Here is a 17,928-nt window from a genome sequence, read left to right as displayed (position 1 = left end):
CCCCCCCCCCCCCCCCCCCCCCCCCCCCTCCCTCTCGCGTGTGTCCCGCTCCAGACCCATTGATTTTATCGGGCGACGCCAAAGCCAGTTGAGGCCAGCGTCCAGTCTGCCAGCGAGGCCCTTGGGGCGACACAGGCTGTGACAGGCGGTGACAGGCCTGCCCTTCTGCCATCAATGTCAGCGAGATGCTCTCTGATGAACGCATGCAGGACACCAGAGGCAAGAGATTAGAGATTAACGCGTGCTCGGGGGGAAGAATGGAAGAAACGCACCCGGGAAAGTTCACAAGACGGTTAATTGAGGGAGTGAAAAAGCCCCCCCCGATTATATTGCTTATTAGTTCATAGTATGGAAGTGGGACACGCTGCAGGAGGAGGAGGGGGGATTCTTCCCATTGGGCTGATGGGTGAGGAAAACAATCTGACAACAAGCAAATACGCAGCCTGAAGCAGCAGGAAATGTTCTGGTGAGGCCGTAAAAAGAAACTGTTGGAATGGAATCGGCGGGCGCATTGGCGGAAGAAAAGAGGGTTCTGCCCACAGTGTTCACAGCACGCGCTGAAATAATTACTCTTCATTTTTGATATTTAAGCGTCTCGGTCATAAAAGGCAAACATGTTCTGGTTCCTGCGTCTCAAATAAGAGGATTTTCTGCTTTTTTCCCCCTGTATGTTTTATAGCTTTGGACCGCCGGGGTCAGACAAAAAAATTGAAGTTGTGACGCGTGTAATTTAACTGCGGTTGCACAGACTAAACAATTAGTCGCTAATAATATTTAGTTGCAGCCATAACTTTATTTTACTGCATTGTAGTGCATTGGGGGCCTGTTGATGACAATTATGTCGTATACATGCTTTACAGTATGGGTCATTTTCTTGAATCATTGGTCTATAAAATCTATAAAAAACATGTTTGTTATTATTGTTGTTATATTATTCATTATTATAACTTTTTTATTTTTGTTTTGCCTTTGTTATTATCTTTATTTCTTTACTTTTGTTTTTTTCTGTTTTACTTTCCTGTTTTCTTCTTTACTATTGTAAACTGACTAACACATAGACAAAAAAAATTAAAATACTTGTTCTTTGATCCCTGTATGTCATATTTTGCATTATCATCAATAAAGTATCTATTAAAAAAACAAAATCACAAGATAGTTAATTTACTTATCACATAAGAAAGAGAAAAGCAGCTGGAATCATAATTACTAAAACAGTTCTTGCTATAATTTCTCATCATGATGACATACACATACCAGCATGCATCCGTATAGGAGTCAGACACACACACACACACACACACATCCCTCCTCTCCTCACGTGCCCTCCCTCTCTTCATTACACTGACTCCATGTCTTTCACTTTCAGCATTAGTAGCTTGCGTAACGGGGCGTTTTTCTTCCCTTCTTTCTTCCCTCTCAGCTGCTTAGCGCCCAGTAGAGCAGTTGGATGACGGGAGCTCCGACACGGCATGATCTAAAAAAAAAAATGTTTAAAAACCCCACCGGCGCTTTAGTGTGCCTCAGCTGGCTTACGTAACCCCGTGTGGATGTGCAAACGGCCTCGCTTATTGGGAGAAGCTCACGGAACTGACACACGGGAGCTACCGATACGCGCCGCGTTTGTGTGTGTGTGTGACAGCGGATCAGTTTGACGAAGCGTGTTTCGCAGAATACAGTCAGATCTGTGTGTTTTTGTGTCCGCTCAGAAGCCACAGCACCACATATCTCCCTCCTCCTCCTCCTCCTCCTCCTCCTCCTCCTCTCTATACGTCATGTGATGACATCAGCGGTGTGTCCCCTCGATTTCTGTGACCGGCGAGCTCCCCGGTGATGTCACTTCCGCCGGGGCCTTCAGGTGACATTATTTCTGTTGCATAACTAACCCTCCGCCCCCCCCTTCTCCTGTGAAAGCAGAGGCAGCTTCTCTCCGTCTTTGACCTCCCAGAGGCGCTGTGAAAATCCGCATTATGGAAATACCAGGTGTGCGTCCGTGAAATGGAAATGGACAGATTATAATTTTTTTTTTTAATGCATCACACCCACCGAGATGCTCCTCTGTGACCTCTTCACGCACCCCCTTTTCATACACAGATTAACGCTCTGAATCGCCCGGGTCTCGCTTTCCGTCCAGAGAGACGGCGACAGGAGCTGCACGACTCCTGACATGAAGCATTCTGGGTGTGAGGGTTGAAGAGAGGCAGAGTGTGAGAGGCAGCGATCGAGAGAGAGAGGCCTGACCTATATAAGAAGGAGGCTGAAATATTTATGGATGTGAGTGTCCTAATTGGCAAGCCACTGGGAGCACCGAGGCCTTCTCCTCCAATCATAGCCGGGGAAGAGGTTAACGCACACGCACGCACATGCAGACGAGCGCCGGTGGTCCGAGGGGCGCCGGTTCGAGGCCTCCGCCCCGGCGACCCCGGCGTCCGCCCGGCCTGAGAGACGCCTCTCTCTAAGAAGACAGATCTGCCTCGGCGAAGGGCTCCGACGTTGTTGGAATCCTTACCGGAGCCGTTACCGTAACCGTCCTCTCTCTGGCACATATGGACGGGAACAAGCGCTCAGAGCGCAAAGTCAAACGCAGCCTAATTGGCCGGGCTTAATCTCCGGCACTGTCACGCACTGCTCGGCTCTCTGAGAGGCCTCAATTACTGTCCCCCTCGCTGATGGACATGAAGAGGCCGACACTCTCTGACTTCTAGTTTCAAACCACTGCGGGCTGTAGGGAGGAGGGAGGAGGGAAGAGAGAGGAGGGAGGAGGGAGGAGGTACCACTTCAGGGGTCGGTGGGGACTGAAGTTAATGTGGCTTTTAAAAAAACCATCAAATTTACCAAAGAAATCCATTTTATAATCACCGTTTCAATTTACTCTAATAATTAAATCTTTTCCACATTAAGTATTGCGTATGGAGAGAAGTAAGTCTGATTACGGGTTGTGTAAGTCCTTTAGTGTCTCTGTTGGTGTGGAGCCGTAACAGGCTATTTTAGCTGCTACTAGCGCAGGACACCCGCATCTCTGGCTGAACAGTCGGCAGTTGCGTTGCATTGTGGGTAATTTAGGCAGCAAGGTTTTGTGGCGTGCTCCTTTAACTGCCTTGAAGCAACTCCAAAGGCTCCACCCCCTCAGGTCACATGACGTTTGTTCAACATGTGGAGGCATTGTGGTCCAAACAAGCAGACGGCCAACGTTGTGGACCACAAACGCGTCTGTTCCACCGAGGAGGTCAAACATCCTCCAACTCTCAATGAAACCAGGAACTACTGAATGCATGTTGGGCTGAACACAGAAACAACAACAACAACAACAACAACAACAACAACAACAACTCAAATGTATATGAGACCACCGTCAAAACTGCCAGTCAGATGGTGAACAAGACGAGCCCACAGACCGTGACTGGGATTGGCAACTTTAATTGCGTTTTGTTACACACAGCGACTGTAACACTGCACGTTATGTTACACACAGCGACTGTAACACTGCACGTTATGTTACACACAGCGACTGTAACACTGCACGTTATGTTACACACAGCGACTGTAACACTGCACGTTATGTTACACACAGCGACTGTAACACTGCACGTTAAAATCAAGCAAATATAGGAAGACTCACGTAAGAAGTAATCAGACGGGTCCGCTTGGTAGTCCGTTTCATCAGGAAAGTGGTCTATCTGTTTACACATCCCTTTGAGGTTTCCTGTTGGGAAGGGGGGGAATAAAACAGAAAGAGTTAAGTGAAGTTCACACACACAAAAGACACAAACGTCTACCTTTTCTTTTTTTTGTAACTTGCAAAACCAACGCTTTGCACCGGGGCCTCTCTGGCAGCAGGTGGCGGCTTGTAAACAAGAGCTCCAGCTGCTGCGCACCGGGAACCTCATCTCTTAATGCTTGTTCATTTGGATGACACCTCGCTCATCCGGCTCCTCTGTCTGTCCAGGAAGCGGCAACGCCGGCATCCCCCTCGCCCTGCCACTTACAACACCCCCCCCCCCCCGCTCTCCTCTATTTGCAGCCTCTCAGTGGAGTTTTGGCATTGATGAGGTCACTCAAGGTGGCGCGGCGGGGGAGGCGCCCATAAGGCGGCCATTAGCGCGACCTGCTGCTGCAGCGAGGAGGCAGATGCCTGGGCGTTTGATTGAACCCAGATTAGCGTTTTCATTAACTTCTTCATCTCCTCTCCCTCCAGTGTCCCTCTAATTAGGTGAGCAGGTGTCGGTTACCATGGCGCCAGGTGTTACAGAGGAGGTTTTGGCTGTGAGGCTGGATGGGAACAGCGGGGTGCGGTTATTACTTTGTGAACGGCCCACATGCAGTGTGTCCCCTTTGAGTTTTGTCTCGCTATTATTGCATGTTTTTTTTGTTTTTTTTGGTAGCCACCTCTTGGCTGCATGCTCGCGTCGGGGCTGCATAAGCCACTGTCCAAAGGCGGACGCCCAGAAACGTCCTGAACGCAGCAAAGTATTACACCAAAAAACATTGAGGCTGCAGTTTGCAGACACCGCCTCACACTTCAGCGAGAAGGAGTGAGTCCAAACATCGGACATCCGACACCTTGAAATCACACCTGTGTCATGGTAGTCGTGATTTAGTCACTCACACTTTCCACTTTCCATTACACTTTGTTGCATTGTTTTGAACAATACACCAACTTTTCCATCATCAAGCGCAGAAAAACCCAAATGCACTGTGTTTCCAGGTAAATGTAATTAGCACATGAAAACAGGTGGATAGAAACATCTGGACCACTTATCTTTAGTGGGAACCCACTAATCCTTAATGGACACAATCAAAACGTACCGACGTCTGAGTGTTCTCCCAGTCTTTAGCTCGAACAATAAAAAAAAAAAAGCCCTCTTTTCCAATTCCATCAACAGGTTCTGTGGCAGTTCAGGACAAGAGCGAGATTAAAAAGACGGATGAAAGCGGGGAGAAAGACAATGCAGTGGGGAGGGAGGGAGGAGGAGGAGGGATAAATATAGGAAGGGCATGGAACAGAGAGGTTTTTGAAGGACGGAGAGAAGGAAAATGGAGAGTAGGAGGTAGAATACATCAGTTTTGGGCCCTCGGTAATTGCTGAGCCATGGCAAAAAAAAAAGGCCCTCCAGAGTTTAACGGCCCCTGCACAGTGTCGAACTCGACGCTCTGATATATATACGACACGAAGAAAGTTTAGAGAGCTGGTTCCAATCAGCTGGAAGGTGTCCGGTAGCTATAGCGCGGCGGCATGAAGCTCCTCGGTGGAGATGCTCGGCAGCCGCAGCTGGAGCGATCCGGCTCTCGGATGCGAGCTGGTGCTTGAGTACTGGAAGGTGTAACCGCTCCACCTCCTGCAACCCCCAGGCTGCTGCTGCAAATAACACCAACACACACACACACACACACACACACACACACACACACACACACACACACACACGCCTCTCGGAGCGCATCTCACTGAAAGATGACTTTGTGTTTACATGCGACTACATTGCGCAATCCCAGCGGAGCTGTCTGAGCAAACTACGAGCAGCGGCAAACGCCGTGTGTGTGTCTGTGTGTGCGTGTGTGTGCGTGCGTGCGCGTGTCTTAACAACGTTATCAAGCGGGTGTGAGATTGGGTTTGCAGCCGGCCGTCCCATCCGCGTTGTAACAGCAGCTGTGGAGGCCTATTGGGGGGAACCACTTCAATTAGCGCGCTGAAAGATGGATGTGACACTTCACCGCTCCAAACGCTCCGCTTCTTGTACGACATGTGAACGCAGCCGGCTGGTAAATGTTTTATAATGGCATTTTCTTTTAATTCCCCCCCCCCCACAGTCTGGCCATTAAGGTCTTTGGCAGGGGGCTCAGGTGTGCGGCGTGAAGAGAAACATCTGAAGAGAAACACCTGAAGAGGAACACCTGAAGAGGAACACCTGAAGAGGAACAGAGGAACACCTGAAGAGGAACACCTGAAGAGGAACAGAGGAACACCTGAAGAGAAACACCTGAAGATGAACACCTGAAGAGGAACAGAGGAACACCTGAAGAGAAACACCTGAAGAGGAACACCTGAAGAGGAACACCTGAAGAGGAACATCTGAAGAGAAACATCTGAAGAGAAACACCTGAAGAGAAACACCTGAAGATGAACACCTGAAGAGGAACAGAGGAACACCTGAAGAGAAACATCTGAAGAGAAACACCTGAAGAGGAACACCTGAAGAGGAACACCTGAAGAGGAACACCTGAAGAGAAACATCTGAAGAGAAACACCTGAAGAGAAACACCTGAAGAGGAACACCTGAAGAGGAACACCTGAAGAGGAACAGAGGAACACCTGAAGAGGAACAGAGGAACACCTGAAGAGGAACACCTGAAGAGAAACACCTGAAGAGAAACACCTGAAGAGAAACACCTGAAGAGAAACACCTGAAGAGGAACACCTGAAGAGAAACACCTGAAGAGAAACACCTGAAGAGAAACACCTGAAGAGAAACACCTGAAGAGAAACACCTGAAGAGGAACACCTGAAGAGGAACACCTGAAGAGGAACAGAGGAACACCTGAAGAGGAACACCTGAAGAGGAACACCTGAAGACACACATGCAGCACCAGGTTCAACGTTACCGTGTCTCACTTTTGATGTTTCACATTTAGTCATTTTGGTTCAACTACATTAAAAATGTCACATTTATCAGACAGGCAGACACACACACAGGCAGACAGACAGGCAGACAGACAGACACACACACAGACACACAGACAGACAGACACACACACAGACAGACAGACAGACACACACACAGACAGACAGACAGACAGACAGACACACAGACAGACAGACACACAGACACACAGACAGACAGACAGACAGACAGACACACACACAGACAGACAGACAGACAGACAGACAGACACACAGACAGACAGACACACAGACACACAGACAGACAGACAGACAGACAGACACACAGACAGACAGACAGACAGACACACAGACAGACAGACACACAGACAGACAGACAGACAGACACACAGACAGACAGACACACAGACACACAGACAGACAGACAGACACACAGACAGACAGACAGACACACACACAGGCAGACAGACAGGCAGACAGACAGACACACACACAGACACACAGACACACAGACAGACAGACACACACACAGACAGACAGACAGACACACACACAGACAGACAGACAGACAGACAGACAGACACACAGACAGACAGACACACAGACACACAGACAGACAGACACACAGACAGACAGACAGACAGACACACAGACAGACAGACACACAGACAGACAGACAGACAGACACACAGACAGACACACAGACACACAGACAGACAGACAGACACACAGACAGACAGACAGACACACACACAGACACACAGACAGACAGACAGACACACAGACAGACACACAGACAGACAGACACACAGACAGACAGACAGACAGACACACAGACAGACACACAGACAGACAGACACACAGACAGACAGACAGACAGACAGACAGACAGACAGTCAGACAGACAGACAGACAGACACACAGACAGACACACAGACAGACAGACAGACACACAGACAGACACACAGACAGACAGACACACAGACAGACAGACAGACAGACACACAGACAGACACACAGACAGACAGACAGACAGACAGACAGACAGACAGACAGACAGACAGTCAGACAGACATTGCCATCTCAATTGAACGATGCTGCATTTTTCATTTTAGAAACTTGTGAACTGAATAGTGTCTGATGGTCATTCAGCTCAGGAGGAAGGAAACAGTCTGGTTTTAATATCAGAATCCGAGGAGGCAAAGGTTCCTGTTCATTTACCGGCATTTCATTCTCCAAAGACCGACATTGCGACGGGAGGAATTAACTAACGAGGCGAACATTCTCCCGACATTCAGGGCAGCGAGTCGAGCTTGTGATCGTTCAGCCTTTTAATCACCGCTGGAGTCTCAGAGGATGGTTCAAACACAACAAAATGAAAAACCCTCCGAACTCTGAACCCTCGTCGACAACAAGGTGCCAGGATCCAGACGGTGGCTCAGCCCGACGGAGCCGAGGACCTCGAGAGGTGAGAATGTGTGGAGCGGGTTCATCTGAGAAGGCCTGCTTCTCGGACCCTCGTGCTGGGGTCGGGTGGGGGGCTCGGCCCGGACTTACTTAATCAGCCCAGTCACCGCTGTGCCCCCCCCCCCCCTTCGTACAGTGGGAATGAGCTATGGGCTAACCCCCCCTCCCATCCTCTGCACCCATAAAGCACTTCATTACCACAGAGCCTGCAGAGACAGAGAAGCACTCAAGAGTGGAGTGCAGTGGAGAGGAGGGGGGTTGTTGTGGAACAGAGAAGGAGGGGTGGTGGTGGTGGGGGGGTTGGGTGAATATAGATTTATAGTTGCCCACCACAGCGAGGCTCTGGGTCTGCTCCTGAGGGACTCGGGGGTTTAATCCGTAACCACGAGGAGAAGCCGTTGCCTGACGTCGCCGCGTGGCTCTTTATTTGTGTTTAAAGTTTAGCCGGTTAAAAGTGGTGTTTTTTCTTCTTTTTTTTTGCTTGTTGATACCGCCGGCATGGCTCCTGTGTTATTACACAGCCACAGGAAAAGTAAACCCCTCATTCTCCTCCCGAGTGGGAAGTTTCTGGCCAGGCTGTTGGAGGACTTCCTGCAAGTTTAAAGGCGACTCGATGTAGTGTGATTGTACTGCACGGTTCTGTTAATACAACACGGTAAACTCCATCACCGCGGTAGCCGTGTAAACACAGCCAGGCTCTGGTTTTCATGGATAGTTTAGTTATTGTTTCTCACCTTGAAATGTGCTTTGCCCGTCTCTGTGGTACAATTTGGTGCAAAGGTGCAAAGGTGGGAGGTTGATGCTAATGATATAACGCAATGGGAGTTGTTATATATAAATTATGTATGGAAATTGGGTCTTAAAAGATGTGCTGAGAATAGACGTTTCAGAACCGCATCACTACATCGCCATGCTGCCGATCTGGCAAACTTAGCACGCCTGTGTGGTATGAAATACACACTTAATACGTATGAAGCGCGTATGTATGAACCCCGAGAGGAAATGAAGCCACGTCAGAGTGCAGTGCCACTACTACGCTGGTCCGTCAGCTCCAAAAACAACAACAACAACAACACGATAACCGCACACACCTCTACACACATCAGTTACAGATCTCTTCTTTTCACTTTTTTCATTCTCGTCCCTTTTGGTGTGCAACACTATACCTTCAAGGACCCCCATTAAATTAAAATAAGCATGTGAACTAAAACTTTAAAACAACGTAACGTAAGTACGAAAAACACGTCGCAGACATCACAAATGTAACCTTGGGACTCGAACACCAGCCTCCTGGTTGAAAGTCCTGTGTTTGTTTCACCCGTCCAACCCCCACATCTTCCATCAAATAATGACACAGATGGATTTCTTATTATTTTTATTTATTAGGGTCCGAGCAACTGACAAAGTCCCTATTTATTTTACCTGTAATTGTAGTTATTCTTATCTTTTTAGCTTTTAGGATGTTATAATTATGTTATGTAAAGTGTCTTTGAAAAGCGCTATATAAATTAAATGCATTATTATTATTACTATTTACAGCGTATCGGACGTCGAAGGGCGGGACAAAGCATTGGTCTTTCACGGGAAGGCGGCTGCACGCCCAGTGGTGTTCTGTCTCTTATTATTATTAGTATTCACATCGGCTGCCATCACACTGTACACGTGTGTGTGTGCACGGTGGAAAAAAAAAGAGAGAGTAGCAGAACCGGACGAATCCCTCGCGGACGCCCGAGGAGAGAGAGCGACGTCCTGGCGAAGGCCCCGGCCCACGCACGCGACCCCTCACACGGCTGCCGCGGCGCTGCAGCCAGACAAAGGTTTGATGAGACACAAACACGGAGGAGGTGTGCACGGTGGTGAAAGGGGGGTGGATGGAGCGGAGGGGTGGCGCACGGGGGGGCTCAGGAGGACTCTCGACTGAGTAGGAGGTGCCGTTTCAAGAGTTGGAGAGAGAGAGAGAGAGAGAGAGAGAGATTCAAGCCCACTTCTGATTCGTCAGTGGGCGGCGTTCTCAAAAACTTTCCAGGCAGCGACCGAGTGCGTCAGCATTCAGAAACCCTCTCCTCCCCCTCTCTCTCCCCGTCTCCCCATCTCGCCCACAAACCTCCTCCGTCCTCAGGCCCCCACGGCAGCCGGTTGCCGTGGATACAGCTATCTGGGATGGGAGGGGGGGATCGCGTTGGACTTTAACCCCCTGGACACGCGGCGGCCTTCGGTGACACAGCGGGCCGCATTCGTCAGCCCGCTGTGTTACAGCACCGGCACGCCGGCACGCGGCAGGTGTGCTCGCTGCACGTGGCCAGGTGTGCTCATCCGCACGCGGCCAGGTGTGCTCATCCGCACGCGGCCAGGTGTGCTCATCCGCACGCGGCCAGGTGTGCTCGCTGCACGTCCTTTTTCCGGGGTCAAACACATAAAGCGGGATTATAGCGCCGAGCAGCCGATGGAAGGAGATGTATTGCACGCGCGGGTCATTTAACAGCACAAATGAACACAAATGGCCTCCTCTGGCCGCTCGTGATGCAACGCCGGGCCAGAGGAGGCCATTTGTGTGCAATAGGTCTGTGCGTGTGAACCCCCCTGTGGAGGAAAAGGTACAATGGGTTCACGCATGTTACACGCTGACATCCCCCCCCCCCCATCCGCCCTCGAGAACAGCCGCCCTTGAACAGCCGCCCTAGCAGCAGTGACACAAGCCCCTAATCGCCTTATTCATCTTCATAATCACACCTTATTCATCCTTATAATCACTATATTCATCTTGGTAATGACCCCGCTAAGGCAGGGAGGCCCATACGCACCGTCTCCCCGCTCTCCCATCTCACACACACACGCACACGCACACACACACACACGCGCACACACACACACGCGCACACACACGCACACACACGCACACACACGCACACACACACCAGACAACACAGATGTGATATCTCTCGCCTCTGAAAACATGCCTTTTTCACGTCAGTGCTGCTGCAGAACTGTTGCGTGAAGACTTAAAAGACACAGTAAAAAATTGTTGGAGCGTCTTAAGTTTAAGAAAATGCAGATGTAGCAGGCCGGGTATGATTTTAAACACACATTTGATCAAAATCGTTGGAAACGTTCGTCGCTCTCCATCCCTCCATGAATGCCGGTTTGCCTTCACTCACACAAACGTATGCAAGGCAAACCTCCATCCCATGACATCATGGGCTTTCAAGGTTAAACAATGGTTATATTTTGTGAGCTTTTTCAAAAAATATGCCATCGTAACTTATCCATAAAAAAAGAAAATGTCAGCTTCTAGTTTCCAGTAACTTTGACACGATGGCTCCTCTTAGTCCTGCCGTATGTAGACGTGTTTTAATTGATTTCTAGTTATTACAACGTCAAAGCGATTTTAAAATCGAGAGTTACTGAAAAGTTTTGAACGAAACCCTTTTAACTTCTGGTTTTCCCCTGATGAGAGAGGTGAGCTGGTTCCTCCAGATCACATTTGATTGGACATAATTTATGTATTCATGTATACACCCCCGAGTGCAGGATGAGTCACAAGAAAAAATGTTTTACCGGAAGAGAAACGGAGAGAGAGAGGGGATGTAGATACGTAATAATAGACGTTATACATTTGACACGTACCAACGAAAAGCTTCAATGCGACGAACCGCGTGGAATACAATATTTAGCGGCTTTGCCAATAAAGACGTGTCTTGCCCGTCCGTCTGTGGAGAAGTTGGCAGGCAGGTACAGCGCAGCAGCTGTAGCTGGAGGTGATGTGGGAGGCAGACTAATGGAGGCGGCGAGGTGCCGTCAGGGTTTTCCGGGCTTGTTGGAGGATGACTGACAGATGTTAGACGGCCGTTTGACCTCCCGGCGGCTCGGCTCCCGAAACAAAGCCTGCTCCTTTCTGCCCCCTGAACGTCCGCCGTGTCCGTCTGTCTGAGAGCCGCTTGCAAAGGTCCGCGGGTCTGTTTACTCCCGAGATGATGTGTTGATGGAGAAGCAATAGGAAGGGGGGGGTGGAGATGGCCTGTGATCCACCACCGAAGGAGCAGGGCGAACCCCTCAGGGAGGCTAGAAACCCCTTCGTCATATTCGTTTCACCCCGCTTGCTTCCTCGACTCCTCTCCTCAAATCGCTCTATTTATAGCCTCCTGTTCTTATACTGGAGGAACTTCACGTGCATTGTTCCCACTGCATTTACCTCCTCTTGCAGCGCGAGTTCCTGACCCTTAACCGCTCAGGAGGTGGAACTAAATACAGGTTGCAGGTCCGTGGGGGGGGGGGGGGGGGGGGGGGGGGGGGACCTGCAATGCAAATAAGTTTGTTTCAAGATACCCGTAATATTCATATTCAGGATACACGACCTGCGCGTTTTGCCCGCTTTATTTATTGACGAGACTCTCCTCCCGGGAAGGTAGACGGCCCAAAACAGCAGAGCGTATGTTTAAATAACAAAGTCGTTGTGTTGGGAGCAAAGGGGGCACGTCAGGTGGCGTTATTATAGAGCCACATGTAATAACGCATGATAGAGGTCAGGTGGATGGACGTGTCCATGAGACTCACATTTAGTTTACTGTTTCTGAAAGTCAGATCAGGTCTTTCTGTTTGAAGACATTATTGTTATCATTATGAATATTTCTCTGTGTGCAGTGTTGTAGAGCGACATCACGAGAGCCGGTCTGTCGCCTCTCTTTCCTCCGATCTGTTGACTTCCTCCTCTGCAGCTCTTCTGTTGCTTCCATAACTAGAAAGGTGCTCTCAGTACAGCACAGATCTCTACCGGTGTTTTCTGCAACAAGTACTGCCGTTTGATTGAATGAACCATCTGTCGGGGGTCCCCATGTGCATCAGACGGGATTTGCACTCGCATGTCTCCCACAACAGATACGCCCCCCCCCCCCCCCCCCCAGATGTGAATCATCTCGCAAGGTCCCTGAGCATGCGGCCATAAAATAGTATAGCAAAGATATGATGCTAGTTAGCAGCAGATTAGCCGTGGACAGACTTAGAGATGCACACACACTCACTCACTCACACACACAGACTGGTCTAATGATCCTCTTGGCTGAGATAACAATAATAATGCTGCTTAAAAGTCATTAAATTTGAAATAAAATCAACGCTAAACACGAACGCGCTCAGGTAACGGGACGCATGTTCTCCCGTCTTTAGATCCGTACGGGCCTCCCACTCGCTGCGTCTCCGTGGAGGTGTCGGGGTGTTTCACAAAACAAAGACGAGCGGCATCGCCCCTCCTCGGCTCGAGTCGGAGAGGGAGCGGGAGGTGATGTCACGCGAGGTCACCGAAAGCCAGAAGAAGGATTGCGAGGATGAGATTTCACAGATCCAGGAAACAGGGAGCCAGTGAGTCAGCTGGCGTTACAGCGGAGTGCGTCACGGCCTTCTGGTCAGACGGGGCGAGAGCTGTCCAGTTCCTCAGAAGAGTTCCTCGGCAGCAGCAGCAGCATCACCCGCAGAGAGAGAGAGGCATTCCCAGAACGCGGGCCAAGCAAACGACTCACAGCTATTAACACCTCAACCTACGCCAATCACAATCATGTAATCAGCTCCGCGGGAGGAGAACCGGTTCACGTCTATTTGTGACGCCGGGTCTTTGGAAAACATGAACAACCTCATTTAAATATCAGCTGTGTGATCAGCTCAGTTAAATCTTCCTGCTCCCCCCCCCCCCCGAGAGAAGGGTGCATCCGGTAAAATGTCGTTTCATGATCGTGGACAGGGATGAGATTACGAGAGAAAGAGAGATGAAATGCATGCACGCCGCAATATTATTTTCACCTCAACATCGCTTAAAAACAATTACTTGAACGCTTATCAAGATCGTTCTCTTTGTTGAGAGATTCATTCTCATTTATTAATAGTTTAGCTCTGTCTACAAAAAAATCACTTAGACATCAGGGTGTAAATAGTTTTCTAAAAAATGAAGTTAAAAGTGGATAAGTATAGAAATAAGAGTCTTTACAGTTTATAGCTTAGAGTTCATGAATATGAGCATAGTTTTTGTCTGATGCAGTAATCTGTCAATCTTTGTCTTGAGACTAACAGCCAATCCAATCTCATTCTCAGGTAGAAGGGGTGGGGCTTAAGCGGATTAAGAGGTATCGTGTGCAAAAGCTCATTATCACCGTAGAGTGAACCGTGAATATATTATATGAGTAGCAATAATGTTCATAACTTAGTATGGTTATTTGTTTATCGTTTGTTTTCTATACTGTGAATACATTTTAATGATGATATTGCGTAGCATCTCTATCCATAAGTCTTTTAACGCCATTTTGTTTCTTGTGTACGTGCTAATAAATACCAAATTAAGGCAGTTAAAGTATCTTTGGTGTGTCAAAGTTCATCACAGATAGGCAACTTCATGTTTTTGGTAAAAAAAATTTTTTTTAAAGAGTTCAACTGCAATTAATACACTGAATAAGAGCAATAGACCTTTTTTTAAATGTGTACTTCCTTAATTCTATTGGAGGCACTGCCAGTAATTACAATTTTCAGAATAAGAGAGGTTGTAAGAATCATTATATTAATTTATAAGAACGGGTAATAGCGCCATCACATCCCATAGTACGACTACACCTAGCACATTCACATAATACTACACAGCTACTCAGCTCCACATGCAACACATTGGGGAAGTTTGTGCTCATGGCTGCCATGTTTAACCTCCATTATCCATTAAACACAACAACGTTCACACACTCACACATTTGTAAGCGTCTCTGCCGTCTTCTAAAACTCTATTTTAAAACAATTTCGGGCCTCAGCCGCGACAAATCGGACGTGCAGACGTTTGTTTGCTGTGAGGCGGAACGGCGAGAGTGCACGAGGACACCGACTACGGGGGAGATGTTATGAATAAATAAATGTTTACACGCATCCTCGGCTTCAGGATGCAGCATGCAAGGGAAAAACTCCCAAAAGGTTGTCCGTGTATTTCAAGTTCAGGCCGACATCAGAATCTCCTGAACAAACCCTTCATCCTCCTCATCGAAAGGCCCCATTCTCATAATTAAAATATTCAGTGTCCCACTCTTAGCTTACAATGGGAGTGGAAGAGAATATCCACGGCTCAAATGTTATAGTTTTGGTTTTTTTTTGGTCCCGCCCACAAACAATCTGAACCAATAGGAAGTTACAATCGCACCGATTCCCTCGACAAACAGCCATATATATATATAAATATAGAAAAATTCAACAAAGCAAAAAAATTATAAACAAAGGGCTCATATCGTCTCAATATTTGTTATTCTAAGATCCTTAAATACTTGATAGCCCCTCCCACTCTGCTGAGACTTCCTGGTGGGAGGAGCCTCTTAGAGCCCATCTGATTGGAGCCTCCAAGAAGGCACAAAACACAGAACTTCTGGGGGTGTCTCTCTCTCGTTAGGGCCTGCTGCACCAGCCTCCTCCTTGTGGAGCTTTAAATAAACTGAGTTTGGGTCAAAGATCTGCGTGACCTCCCTCTTTGTTGGTGGTAACAAATCTAACTTCCTGTTCGTGGTCTTCTTTTCTGTGACTGTAAAATAACATGTTGTCTCCTCTTGCCCACAGTAGTCACATGTGCCCGTATCATGTTTCCCTATTGTTTTGAGGCGTCCTGTTCAGCCCAGCGTGTCCAGGTCTCAGTCTTCATCACTGTTTCCTCTCTCCCGTTCCTTCTCCCACGTCTCATTTCTCCCTCTTTCCTCTGGACCGTCGTCCTTTTCTGTCCTCCTCCCGTTGCTTCTGCCACCTTTCCGCTAACCTCCTTTTTTTAATAACGCTTTTGGGTTCTGATTTACTGAAATTGACTGCAACATTTGTGCAGCTATATATATATTTTTTGCAGCTTTATCTTCATTCCCTTTGACAGCAACATGTGCTGGTACCCATAGCAACAGTACTGTCTTCTTCTGTCTCCTCGTCGGCCCGTTAACCCTTTTCTAAAGAAATTTTTTTTATCTCATTTTTGCTGGCTTGTTAATATTTGAGGTGACGTATCACGTGACCGATGTGTCGAGAGAAGGGTGCATCCGGTAATATTTTCAAAATAAAACATTTTCAGACCTCGATAATCGATCAAATACTTTTCCGGTACCAAAGGACTCTAGTTGTCGGGGATGCGTCGCACTCTTTCTCTTTGAGGATCAGCTGCTTTTGACAATCTCTAGGGGCCTAAACCCTCCTGCAACAATAAACCTCCTGGTAACCACACAACCCCTCTTAGAGAAATGACAGCGTGCTGATTCGCCGATAGCGGCCAAGTGCCTGTCAACGCACAATAATTCTGATTCACTAACGTACTTTCACTTACTTTGTGCACACTTATGCGCACAAAGTAAGAACATTTCGACCCACATATTAGTGAACGAGGCCCCGGTGTCCCGTCTTATTCATAACATCCTTACCATTTATATTTAGCTTAGCTGAAGCTAATCAGACAACGAGTTAGCGTTGCTTGGAAACGAGGGGCGATGCAACGCCCCCTTTTAAACTTCCTCAGCTGCAGGTTTATGTCCAGGACCCGGGTAACGTCGCCCGCCGCTCAGCTCGTGGCCTAAATTATTTGACCTTCCGCCGACCGGCCTCTCTTCTCTTTTTTTATGATTTACATCGCTCGTGCAGCAGCCGGCGATAGCGGCGCAAAAAAAATCTGCACGGCGAGCACAATGTCGGGTGACGGTTTCCCGGGGCGACCGTAAATATATCCCCCCTCCCCCCAGCTGCACATCGATCTTGTGAAAAACGTGCCCGCGTACTCTTATTTAAATCAAACCGGGTTCCCAAACGCCGTTAATAACAACGGGAACAATTGAGGACGGATCTAAGCGTGGGATGCTTTTAGCGGCGACTATAAAAGATCACAAATCAGAGGCAGTCGATGCAGCTGTTTCACCAGATCATAACGATTTGTGTGAGGAGGAATGATGGAGGGAGCTGCAGGGAGAGGAGAGGGGAACACTTTATGGCCAGTTGTTTACATGATTATTGTTTTTATTTACATGTTACGTCCCTGAGACAGAGCTACTTCATATACGTGTAAATTAGGGCGACAATGACAATTCTGCGATAAATTATTTGCGAATTATCTTCTCAACCGAGAGATCCATCATTTGATCAATTATGGGACCGAAGGTCTTCAAATTACTTGTTTTGACCTGAATATTTTTGAATTTACTTGATAAAACAAAGCAGAACATTTGCACATTAATTCACCTCAATTAATTAGATTCAGTTCATTTTGTATAACCCATAACCTATTGCAAACCTATAGCAGCTGTTTTTGTGAATTCAAGGACAAGTGTACTTTGTAACTGGATTTAGTGAAAGAAATGTCATTTCTGTTATATGGAGCGTTATTTTTTGCCTTTTTATATATATATATATATATATATATATATATATATATATATATATATAATTTTAACAATAGTTCCAAACGTTAAACTGAGTTACACGCTTTGTGCTTTCATTTAATTATTCTTTTTTTCCTAAAAATCATCAAAGCTTCACATTTTGAACAATAAGATTTAGACTTTAGATTAAAAAGTACATTTGGATTCTAAACTGATTTAACAGAAGCCTGAGTCTTTAAATTCATGCACTCTGTCAAAACACTCAAAGAAGAAGAGAGCATGCTGGGTAATGTGTCCCCACAACCGGCAGGACACATCTATGTAGCTCAAGTAGCGAAAAATGCAAACTATTAATTTCTTATAGTGTTGGGTTTTGTGTTTGTTATCGAGACATAAACGGAGTGGACGAAATAATGGAAACAGCGGTCAGTTTAATATCCGTAGGACTGCGGCGTCGGACTGGTTTTAGCCGGGTGTGAGAGCCATATTTATTATATT

At 47.6% G+C, this 17,928-nt stretch overlaps 1 protein-coding gene across 1 annotated transcript in view; it reads right to left on the bottom strand.

The window, feature by feature from the left end:
* cacng2a (calcium channel, voltage-dependent, gamma subunit 2a) overlaps positions 1-17,928 on the bottom strand; it is a 49,232-nt gene that overhangs the window by 12,906 nt on the left and 18,398 nt on the right. The window contains exon 2 of the mRNA XM_034539682.1: positions 3,617-3,700. Coding sequence (XP_034395573.1) covers positions 3,617-3,700 — 84 coding nt within the window. The remainder of the gene's footprint in view (positions 1-3,616; positions 3,701-17,928) is intronic.

Source organism: Cyclopterus lumpus, chromosome 8 (assembly GCF_009769545.1).
Source record: "Cyclopterus lumpus isolate fCycLum1 chromosome 8, fCycLum1.pri, whole genome shotgun sequence".
In the NCBI taxonomy this organism is placed as follows: domain Eukaryota; kingdom Metazoa; phylum Chordata; class Actinopteri; order Perciformes; family Cyclopteridae; genus Cyclopterus; species Cyclopterus lumpus.
This window is presented reverse-complemented; position numbering and strand designations above follow the sequence as displayed.